Genomic DNA, 12124 nt, shown 5'->3' on the forward strand with positions numbered 1-12124 from the left:
GCCGGGGACCCCCGGGCGGCGGCGGGGGCTACGGGGAGAGCGAATCCAGCGCCAGCGAGGGCGAGTCCCCGGCCTTCAGCTCTGCCTCCAGCGACTCGGACGGCAGCGGTGGCCTGGTGTGGCCGCAGCAGCTGGTGGCAGCCACCGCAGCCTCTGGGCCTGGGGGTGGTGCAGGTGGAGGGGCACCCGCCGGCCCCGCCAAGGTGTTTGTAAAGATCAAGGCTTCCCACGCGCTCAAGAAAAAGATCCTGCGTTTCCGGTCGGGTTCACTCAAGGTCATGACTACAGTGTGAGTTTAGGGGTTCGCTTGGGCTCCCCCTTCGTGGCCTCTGCACCTCCGCACGCCCACTCACTAACCCTTCACTCCTCCCTTCCAAAGACTAGTTTTCTCTGCTTCCAAAGACCCTTATGCCTCCCTCCCTCCACAGCCATAGCCGTTAAACCCCACCACCACTAGAAGAGGGAGGAATGGGGGAGGGGAGCCCTGTGGGACCCCCCCCCCCATTCAACTCTGGGAGCCCTTGGGCAAGAAAATTCCCATTCTCTGGGCCTCACTTTTCTCATCTGTACAATGAATGCCCCTGTATGCAGAAGGTGGGGGGATTCCGTTGTGAAATTCCCTATTTTAGTTTAGACACCTTTCATTTCTCACGGAGGCCCCCCACCCCTCATTCTTCGTTTCAAAAGCTCCTTTCTATGGGCCCCTCTCATTCACAAAGTGCCCCTCACCCACCTCATGACACTTGGCACCCAATTAGAGACTCTTGTGTCTGACCCAGGCGGTGTCTGCAGAGTGTCCTGGGAAGGGAAGGAGCGCTGACTTTGGGGTTTTGAGGGTCAAGTAGGAGTTGGAAGCACCTGGAAAAGAAGAACTCTTTCACCTCTATTCCCTGGACGATCCAGGGGCCCTGGGAGGTGGAAAAGAGGAAGGAGGATGGAAAAGACACCTCCCCTTATGACAGGGATTGTGGGGGGGGCAGGATGACTCAGCTGTTCCAATCCAGTATTTTATTTTTCTTCTTTGAAATAAAAACGGACTGTATTTATTATGACGATGGTGCCTCCCCGGTGCACAGGGGGGCCAGATTCCGTGTGTTTCTGTAGCCTCTTTGTAAATAAATGCACAGTGTATAACACATGGGGACTCTTATTCTCTGGCTAAATGGGAGAATGCCCTTTTTTTCCAGACTAATGTTTATTGGTTAACACTAGAACTGCCCCAGGGTGCTTCCGAAGGAGCCTTAGTATTGTTAGTGGATTCCAAGTGGGATTGCTAACTGCAAGGTCAGCAGTTCAAACACACCAGCCTCTTCGAAGGAGAACGATGAGGTTTTCTGCTCTCGTGAAGAGTACCTTGCCCTAGCGGACTTTCTTTTCTGTATAAGAGTTTTATATAAAGGGTATTGTACATTAAGAAAGCATCCCCATCCAGTCCACGCCCATAAATCCGATATTAGCTCAGATGTCCAATACCAATCTATAAAGTCCTCTTCAGACTCACGAGACCTATGCAATGATGCCAAATGCAGGACGATCACAGGACAGTGGGTAGAAAGTCTTTGGATCCAGTGGCGTAAGCATCTCAGTGCTGGCAGGTGTGTCCATGTGGTTTCTCCAGCACCCAGGGCTGCATTAGGGTAGGTCCATCTGGCTTCTCCGCTCAGGGTACTAGTGTAGTTCCATGTGTCTTATCAGCTGCAGTGTCTCCCAGGGAGTCGCCTTATCTGTTTTCTATGAGGCAGAATTAACTCTGCCAGTAGGATTTAGAGTTGTGTCTAATACAGAAATAGTAGTGCCCGGAACCAGATGCCAGATCCCAAAGCTAGGTCTCAACACATCTTCCTGCTTGAGTTCAATGACCCTGACCTTTGGTTGTGTTTGATTGTGACCATCGATAGAGTTTCAGACAAAAATTGGAACAATAGAGATCAAAGAAAGTGAAACCAGTAGCCACCGGGTCCATTACGACTCATACGGACCCTATAGGACAGAGTAGAACTCCCTAAGGTTTCCGGGACTGTAACTCAGCTTCCTCTAGGGTTTCCGGGACTGTAACCCTATGGGAGCAGATAGCTTCATCGTTCTCCTGAGGAGGGGCTGATGGATTTGAACTGATGACCTTGCGGGTTGACAGCCCATTGCCTAACCCACTAGGTTACCAGCACTAAAGGCGAATAAAAGTGGGGTGGGGGAGAAGAAATCATCCGTATTGGCTGCCCAAAAGCCAACCCCTACAAGACGGGTCAGATTTTCCACCACCCTGCAGTCTGACCCCGGCTGTCCTTCCCCCAGCACTGGTTACTCCTAAACTAGGAGGTGTGCAGAACTCACGGGCCATATGGCATCTGAGGTTTACTAGGGAAGCAACGAGGAGCCCTGGTGGCATAGTGGGTGATGAGTTATTAGTTGGGCTGCTCACTGCAAGGTCAGCAGTTTGAACCCATATACTGCTTCACAGGGAGAAACGTGAGGCTCCCATCAAAGGCTTACAGCCTCCGGAACACCGTATGGGGCCACTTAGGTTACAATTCAGGTTCAAGAATGCTCAGGATACAGTTCTTCAAGCAAGAGTTTCTCTCAGCAGCAGTTTCTGCTGGCACGTGTCTCCAGCCCATCAGCCATGAGCCTTGCTCAGACAACGCAGTAGAAAGCTCATTTAACTGCCAATGAGTTAGAAGCACCCCCACGCACCAGCAAGCCTCTTGCCAAAAGTGCCTTTAATGTTCTCATTCTCAGTCCTATCGGAAGGGGTTCAGCTCTCACGCTATGGGTCTGGAAGCCCACCTCATGGTCTCCTGGCCACCTGGTTCTGTACTGGGAGGTTCAACAGAGACCTCAGCATTCCTTAAGAGTGTTAATTGGTTAATTACAGGCCAATGGATTACTTGACAGGAAGACAATACAGTGGGAGGGGTATGTGTGTGTTTGGGTTGTAGCTTCAGTTCCAGGCTAAAAGGCTTTCTGAGGATGTTGGTCCCTAAGTTTCCTCCAGTCTCTATACTCTGATGATAAGTCTGGTCTTTCCTATGACTTTGAGTTTCATTCTGCTTCTCTCTGTTTCTGGTCAGAAGGGCATTGGTTTTGCTAGCTGGGTAGCATCTACTTCTCCTTGTATCGGGCTCGAGGAGGCCGTGGTTTGGGTTGGCCATTAGTAGGCCTGTGGACAAATTGTTTCCCTGGGTCTTTGGGCTCTTTCCCCCTCCTTGTCCGTGATGGGAAGAAGAGGCCAGTAGTTGTATTTTAGATGGCTGCTAGCAAGCTTTGAAAATCCCAGCAACCCCAAAACCAAACTCACTTCCGTGGAGTCATTGCTGGCTCATAGCCAGCCTTGTGGATTTCCGAGACTAACTGTTGATGGGAGTCGAGAACCCAGTCTTTCTCTCCCAGAGCTGCTGATGGTTTTGAACCGCCAACCATGTGGAAGAACCCAGCTCCTAAGTACTGCACCTCGACAGCTATGTACCAACCCAGAATCTAGAACATTCTCTTGATGAACTATGTTGTACCAATCAATCTAGTTGTCCTCCAGTAGTATGGTCCTGCGCCTCCAAACCCAAGAACTCAATCCCAAGAGGTGTTTGGATATATCGAGAAAGTTTCCATAACAATTTTCCCTACGTGCTCATATGTATATATGAATATATGATCAAGTAACCCATACAAATATGCCTACATATATACAAAAGCCCACACTCATACCTATGTATGCATATGCATATACTGCCAGATGTCTTGCCACACCTATACAGCGTGCATATGGCCATCAACCTAGGTAATCACCCACAAAGTTTTGGTTGTTATCTCCTATTATTGCAGAATCCGGGATGTGAGATCATTTATCATAATAGTCCCCCACAAACACACCTTTTTTTTCCCCAAAATACTCATCACAATTCATACATTCATCCAGTACGTCAAGCACATTTGCACCTAGGCCGCCATCATCATTTTCAAAGCATTCTCTTCCTACTTGAGCCCCTGAGATCACCTCCCCATTTCTTCCCCCTCCCTCCCCTGCCCACCCTCCCTCATGAATGTTTGATCAATTATAGATTATTACTTCCATATCTTACTTCGTCCTCTGTCGCCCCTCACCCACTTTTCTGTTATTTGTCCCCCTGGAAGGGGGTTCTAGATTCATCCTTGTGATCAATTCCCCCTTTCTCCCTCCACCCTCCCCTGATATCTCTACGCTGGCTGTTGGCCCTGAGGGGTTTATCTAACCTGGATTCCCTGTGTTTTGGACTCTTATCTGTAGCACTGTGCATGCTCTGGTCTAATCTGATTTGTAAGGAAGAATTGAGGTCAAGATAGTGGGGGGAAGGAAGCACCAAAGAACTAGAGGAAAGTTGTGTGTTTCACCGGTGCTATATTGTACCCTGACTGGCTCATCCACACACACCTTTTTAAAAACTTAAAAAAAAAACAAAAAACTTTTTCTTGTGATTTGAGTAGCAGTTTATAGAGCCACTTGGTTTTCCATTCAACAAATCCTTTGCATTCTGTTTCCTTACATTGATTGCAATCCTCGCAACTTAACAGCTCCTGGTTCACGTCTTCGCTGTGTGTCCTGTTCCATCCGTCCTTCTCTCCCCTGCGGTTGTCCTTGTTCCCTGTGTTCCTCTCTCATTGTCCTCATTCACCTTGGTCATACTGTGCTGACTTCCCGCAGCTTATGTAATGCCTTTCCTGTCTCCAGAATGAACTCTGGTGGGCTGCCTAGGAATAAGAATCTCTTCTCCCACCCACCCCAGCCCTGCTAACCATCAAAGAATAGTGTGGCTTCCTGTGTGCGAGCCTATCCTCTACTTCTTATAAAAATGTCATTATAAATTTTTTTGTCCCTTTGTGGTTGACTTCTGTCCCTCAGCATGATGTGTTCCAGATTCATCCATGTTCTCAGATGTCTCGCCGCCTTATCATTGGTCTTTGTCATTGCGCAGTGGTATTCCACTGTGTGAGTGTACCACATTCTGTTTCCATTCACCCATCAACACTTGGACTATTTCCAGCTTCTTGCGATTGTCAGTTATGCTGCAATGAACACGGATGTGTCCGTGTCTTTTTATGCCCCTGTTCTGATTTCTTTCGGATGGAGAGCCAGGAGTGGGATTGCTTGATTACATGGTATTTCTAATTTTAGGAAGCACCATCCTGTTTTCCACAGTGGTTGTACCGTTTAACAATCCTACCAGCAACTGATGAGGATTCCATTTCCCTGCATCCTCACCAGCATGTTGTTTTGTTTTGTTTTAATCGGTGTCATATTTTTCAGGGCTAACGTGATTTCTTACTATTGTCTGGATTTGCATATGGTGGCACTGTCTGGTAATCATTGGACTGCTAACTGCAGGGTCATCGGTTCAAATCTGCCAGGTGCTCTGGAAAAGACAGATGGAGTTATTTGTCCCCATAAAGACTTACAGCTTCCAGAACCCTATACAGATCGGGTCACTGTGAGTTGGAAAAAGTCAATGGCAGTGGGTTCTCCGTGTGTGTTTTTAATGTTTTTTGTTGTTGAATGTTTTTTAGGAGTGAAGTATCTGTTCGAGTCTTTGCTTTTTTGTTTTTTTGGATTGGATTATTTGTCTTTTTTGTTGTTGAGGTATTGGATTTTTCTGTATGCTTTGGAGATGCCATTCGGTCAATTATGCCGTTACCAATTTTCTCTCCTGACCCTCAACAGGTTGTCTTTTCACTCTTTTGGTGAAGTCTTTGGATGAGCAGAAGTTGTGAATTTTTAGGACGTTTCAGTTATCTAGTTTATCTTCCATTGGGTGTGCCTTTTAATTATGCCCAATGGTGCATTTAGGCCTGTATTAGTCTGGGTACTTTAGAGAAACAAATCCACAGCAACTCATGTATGAGAGTTTTATGTAAAGAAAGTGTGCATCAAGAAAACATCCCAACCCAATGCTGCCCAAGCCCACAAGTCCAACATTAACCCATTAACCCAACACCAGTCCACAAAGTCCTCCACCTCACAAAAACAGAGGCAATGATGCCGACTACAGGAGGAAAGCTGAGTCAGTGAACGAATAAGCATCTCAGCACTAGCAGGGGTCTCCACACGGCTGCTCCAGCACCCAGGGCTGCATTGGGATAGGTCCATGTAGCTTCTCCTTGGGGATGTCTTGTAGGAAGTCAATCTTGTAAGCTGAAGCAGGGAGCTGCTAAGGCAGCTGCACCCGGTGCAACCATCACAAAACAAGAGACCCGAGAACTAGAAAGGCGAGGCTCACCACCCATTTCTCCCTCCGCCTTTCAATTAGCCCCACATGTGATTATCGGCCAGGTTGGCACAATTAACTAACTCAAGGCCACACATTAGGACCCTCTAGCTTTGTCCCTGTGTCACCTTCCGAGAACTTTATAGTTCTAGGTTGCACCTTTAGTTCCTTGATCCATATTTAATTTCTGCATATGGTGTGAGATATGGATTCAGTTTTATGTCTGTGGTAGTTATATAATCGTTTGTCAATTTGAGAGGACTAAGAGTGAAGGGGTGCCCCCAATCATAAAATTATTTTCATTGCTAATTCATAACTGTAATTTTGCTACTGTTATGAATTAACATGCACATATCTAATATGCAGGATGTATTTTCATTGTTACAAATTGAACATACTTAATGCCTAGTGATTAATCACAAAAACAATATGTAATTCTAGATTGTGAAATATTTATTTCTGATGGCAAATAAGTGAAATTTTGTCTTGAAAAAAAAAAAGAGTGAAGGAATGGAGTCTAGCCTGTCAATCAGGTGATAGCCAATGAGGCCTCTGGGTGGGCATGGCCTTCTCCTGAGGATTCTGGGAACTCCAGTATTCCTCCTTGAAGGCAGAGGCAGAGTCTATCTCTGTCTCTCTCTGTCTCTGTCACTCTCTGTCTCTGTCTCTCTGTCTCTGCTCAATCTCTGGAAGACATGCCTGTGAAGAAGACTCATGGAGAGAAGCTGATGGAGCCAGACCTGCCAACTAGAGCTTCCACCACCACTGGATCCACAAGACTTCCCACCCACTGGCCTGTGATCTTCCTGCATTTGGTGTCATTGCATGTGTTTCGTGAGTCTGAAGAGGACTTTATATAAATTGGTATCATACGGACATGTGGGCCAATATCAGACTTATGGACTTGATCTGCAGTGGGCTGGGATGTTTTCTTGATATTCAATTGCTCTTGTAGATAAAGCTCTTTCTTATACACACGAGTGCCATGAATGTGTTTCTCTAGTCAACCCGGACTAACACATGTCACTGCAAACTCCGTTTTGCAGCACCATTTGGTAAAAAGATGATCTCATCCCCATTGAATGGGTTCTGGCCCTTTTTCGAAGATCTGCCCTCCCCATCCAGCTGGATTTACTTGCGGGTTTTCAGTTCTGTTTCCTGGGTCTATGTCACTGCCCCACTTTGTCCCTTCACCAGGACCAACCTGTTTGGACTACACTGTCTTAGGGCCTCCCTCTCTGTTCCTCATCCTCAGTAATGCATTAGCTATCCAGGGCCTCATAGCTTTCTCTAAGGAGCCCTGGTGGTGTAACGGCTAGAGAAAAACGCGGGAAAACTAGCACTTCCGCCCCACATAGCCACGCCCTCTGAGGGAGCCGGAAGTGACGTCTGTGGGCATCCATAGCGTTACAGTCTTGGAAAGGCTTTGCCTGACAGTTCTGATCTGATACATTGGGGGTCGTCGTGAGTCCAAATCTGTGGTGACACCCCCTGGTCTGGTTTGAGTCCGGAGATGGGTGGATTCCAGTCCGACTCGTAGCCATTCTACAGGCCTGAGAACTGGCCTAGACCGAGCTTTTGAGGGTGTAAATCTTTACAGAAGCAGTTAGCCGCCCGACACGGAGCCCGCGGCGCCACCAGGGCTCCTGGAATCCTGTTAACTCATTGCCATCGAGTCAATAGCGACTCTACAGGACAGGGTAGAACTGCCCCTGTAGGAAGCCACGTCTTTCTCCCGCGGATGGCTGGTGGTTTCGAACGGCAGACCTTGCGGATCACATCCCAACGTGTAACGACTAGGCCACCAGGACTTGCGGCATCCTCCGCACATCTGGGAATTCAGTTTATTCAGAAGGAAAGAGGCTGTAAGCCCGCGGTTCTGACTCCTGCGTTTGGGCGGGGAGAGGCGGGGTTGTCACCCTGTCTTCCCGGCGCTAAGCTGGGTTTCCTCGGGGACTGCCTGGCCGGGGCCGCCGCTGATGAGAAACAGCTGCAGAAAGCGCGGGGGCTCGGCGAGCGCCCAGGCCCCTCCCCGGCGCCGGCGGACCCCGCTCTGGGGGTGCGCCCCAGCCCCCACCCTCCCTTCCACAGCCAGGCCCCCCGGCCCTGGCACGTCCGGCGCGCCTGATGCTTTCCAGATGCGGACCTGGCTCCCCTCCCCCGCCACCGCCGGGCCCGGCCGCGAGCGGGGGCTGAGATGGAGGGGGGTGGGGAGGAAGCTAAGGTCCCCCTTCCCCACTCCCAAGTCACTACAAGAGACCCAGGCCGGGGTCTCTTTGCCCAGCTCGGTGCCCCATCCAGGCGGCCCAAACTGAGTTGGGAGGAGTCCCAATGGAAAAAAGCACGGTCCTTTCCCGACCTCTGCCTCTTCCCAGGGCCCTGGCGGTAGCGGGCGAGCTCTGGTGGCCCCAGACCAGTCCAGCGCCAAGCCACGCCCCACAGACACGCCCCTCGGTGACCACGCCCCCGTGGCGCCCGGCTCCGGCTAGCTCCTCCCTGCGGCCACGCCCCTGTGACCGTCTCTGCAGGCCCCGCCTCCGCAGGCGCCTCCGTCCCGCGTGGAAGCCGCCCGTCTGCATTGTCACCTTGTCGCCCTACCTGCCTCTGTCTCTCTGTCTTGTGAGGCTGGCTTCCTGTCTTTGACTCTGCATTCTTGTATGTCTCTCTCTACCTGTTCCCAGTCTCTTTGTCTCTGTCTGTGTGTCTCTGTCGCTCCCTGAAATTCTTTCCCAGTCCGTGGCTCCGCATTGCTTCCCAGTCGGTGCCCTTCTCCCTGCAGCGGTCTCTCGGGTGTCCGTCTCCCTCTGCAATGATCTCCTTCTAGGGCTCTCTGAGACCCACCGTTTCTCCGCTTCTAAAGGGGTGTCTCTGGGTTCCTGTCACCCTTGTTCTCCGAGTTCCCCTGGGCCCTCTTGCGTCTCTGCCTTTCGGGGTCCCCTGAATCTCTTTGCAGCTCCCCGGGGCTTTGGCCAGGGCTGAGGGGGCGGCTCCGCGGCCCACGGGCGCCCCCGTGTGGCCGTCAGGGGTTAGCCAAAGAAGACAGACCCCTGGGCTGTTGTGTGTGACAGCGTCTGATGGTGTGGCTTGGGTCATGTGACATCTGGTGGTGATGGGGGACACCAGGATATGTGTAATGCTGGGGGAATGTGTGCGACTCCCCAAGATTGTGTGTGACTGTGTGGCATTGAGCGATTGGGTGGGACAAGGAGAGGTTGGGGGACTGTTGGACATTGATGTGTGGGGGGGACTCTGTGACGATGTGTGTGACACAGATGTGTATGTGTGACTGTCAATGTGATGGAGATAACCTGTAAGTGACTGCGTGTGACAGCCGAGAGGGTGGGCACTTGTGACACTGAGATTGTGCAGGTGGGTGTGAGAGAGACACTCTTTGGGTGGTTGTTTGGGAGGCCGAGAGGCCACACGTGTGATTGTGTGTCACATGGAGCAATTCCCCATGACAGTGTGTGTGAGGGAGGCAGGTGTGTGACTGTCCTGGGCAGATTTGTGTGATCGTGAGGTGGTTTGTGAGAGAGACTGTGTGAAATATAGAGAAGAGAAAGTGAGCTTGTGTGTGTCACACAGGCTGACTGATGAGGGACTGAAGAACTGACCAATAGATGGCCCAAGAGGGCCGTGTGAGAGACATGGGGAGCCTGGGGGTGACGGACCAGATGAATGTCACTGATGGTCTGTGAGAAACTGTCATTACGTGACCCTGAGATTGTGTGGCACTGAGCGTGTGGTAGTTACATAATCTGGTGTCAATTGGAGGATTCAGAGTGAAGGAGTGGAGTCTAGGCTGTCAAACAGGTCATAGCCCAATGAGAACTCTGTGGGCATGGCCTCCTGAGGATTCTGGGAACTCCTGTATCTTCCTTGGAAGCGGGAGGAGACATTCTCTCTCTCCCCTCACTCCCTGAGTGTCACTGTACCGACAAGACACATGGCACTACACTGATAGATCCTGTGTCCTGGGAGCTGGAGGAGCCATGTAGAGACCCCTGCCAGTGCTGAGATGCTTCTACCACCACTGGATCCACAAGACTTTGCACCCACTGGCCTGTGATGTTCCTGCATTCGGCATCAACTGCATGTGTTGCATGAGTCTGAAGAGGAATTTATAGACTGGTATTGGACTTATGGACTTGATCTGGTCTGGACTGGGATGTTTTCTTAATATTCAACTGCTCTTGTATATAAAGCTATTTTATATACATATATGAGTGTCTATGAATGTGTTTCTCTAGTCTACCTGGACTAACACAAAGTGGTTGGTGCAAGTAGGTGTTTCCCACTGTGTTGTGTCCATGTGTGTGTGTGGGGGGGGGTGAGAGAGAGAGAGACTCGAACTGCTTGGGACAGTGCAGGGATGGATGATGGGAGTGTCTGTAGGAGGGTGTGGCAATGTGCATCTGGGTGAGGCCAGGTGTGTGACCCAGGCAGGAGACTGTGCTATGGAGCCAGAGAGAGGCATGGTGTGGCTGTCTGGGTCACTGTTGTCAACACAGGTTGTGTGGAACCCCAGAGACTGCGGGCTACTGGGAGATATGGGTGGATAGGGAGTCCTCACTGGGAGATGGTGACAGGGTGTCCGTCACAGAGAGATGATGTTCGTGACTGTGGCCACAAGCCTGGTGAGATTGTGAAGGGCACTGGGAGGAAGCCGACTGATGACGTGTGACTATGAATGACCCCAAGAGGTGGCAGGTGTGTGACAGGGAGAGATGGTGGGTAACTGCGTGGAAGGATAGCAGGTGTGAGACTGTGTGACAGGCAGAGGTTGTGCAAGGATGTGTGTTGTCAGAGGAAACCAGCCTCTCACAACCGAAGGGGAGAAGGTGCAAGTACAAGGCGATGATTAACAAAGATGATAGTAAAGTCAAGGAGGATGCAAAAGAAAGGACAGCAGATACAATAAAGGAGGCAGACACATTGTATGGCAGCATGCTCACCTCAGCTCCTCTTGATGGACCACGCAGAACAGGGAGAAGATCTAGGGAACCTTTATTATCTTGTCCATTTATAGGTCGCCTTAAGGCATGCATATTCAGTAGTTACATGCATCACAAGGTGGGTGGTATCTACATTAAGGTCCCTAAGCTCACAGGTGAGGAAACCTAATACCTGCACTGGGGGAAGGTATGAGGAGGGTTGGGTAACACAACATGGCATGGCGGGAGGAGAGAGCAAAAGGATGCCTGCTTCTCTCCGGAGATAGAATCAACCAAGTGCTCCCTTTAAGGCAGCATAGCTGTTCAAGGGAGAATCTGTGGGAATGATACTTAAAGCAGGACCATGTACTTGGACTTTGGCTCTAATTTACCAAAGTGGAGGCTTTCCTACTGTGGAATACCAGCTTTCCAGATTCCCTCTGTGATAAGTTAGGGAATGCAGTCCTCATCCTAATTCCTTCAGTGTTATTTTCCCATAATGTGTGACTATGTGGAAGTCACTTGTGGCTGGCTGTCTAGACTCCATCAAACTATAAAACGCTGAGTGACGCGCCCAGAGCCCACTGCTTTCCAGACCATTCTGAGTCATAGGGACCCTGTAAGACAGAGTAGAGAACCACCTCTCCACATGGTTTCTGAGGCTGTCAGTCTTGGCCAAAGCAGATAGCCTCACCTTTCTCCCACGGAGCAGCTGGTGGATTCAAACCTCCAAACTGCCGGGTTAGCAGCCGATTGTGTGTGTGTGTGTGTGTGTGTGTGTGTGTGTGTGTGTGTGTGTGTGTTGGGTCTGAGGCTGAGGAAGAAGTTTATGAGAGGAGGCTGTGTGTGGACTGTGAGCACAAGCCGCCCCTTGAGAGGGGGCCCTTGGTATGGAGGTGACACCACAGTGGTGGGCCTAACCTATCTTGTGTGACAGGACAGGATGGGGGGAGGGCGGCA

At 50.4% G+C, this 12124-nt stretch overlaps 1 protein-coding gene across 1 annotated transcript in view; it reads left to right on the forward strand.

Annotated features, from left to right (window-relative positions):
* DACT3 (dishevelled binding antagonist of beta catenin 3) overlaps positions 1 to 1136 on the forward strand; it is a 12116-nt gene extending 10980 nt beyond the window's left edge. The window contains exon 5 of the mRNA XM_013006630.2: positions 6 to 1136. Within this exon, the coding sequence (XP_012862084.1) occupies positions 6 to 293 (288 nt within the window). The 3' untranslated portion in view covers positions 294 to 1136. The remainder of the gene's footprint in view (positions 1 to 5) is intronic.
* The last annotated feature ends 10988 nt before the right edge of the window (positions 1137 to 12124 follow it).

Source organism: Echinops telfairi, unplaced genomic scaffold (genome assembly GCF_000313985.2).
Source record: "Echinops telfairi isolate 266 unplaced genomic scaffold, ASM31398v2 ScPeMD7_655;HRSCAF=1070, whole genome shotgun sequence".
Classification (NCBI taxonomy): Eukaryota; Metazoa; Chordata; class Mammalia; order Afrosoricida; family Tenrecidae; genus Echinops; species Echinops telfairi.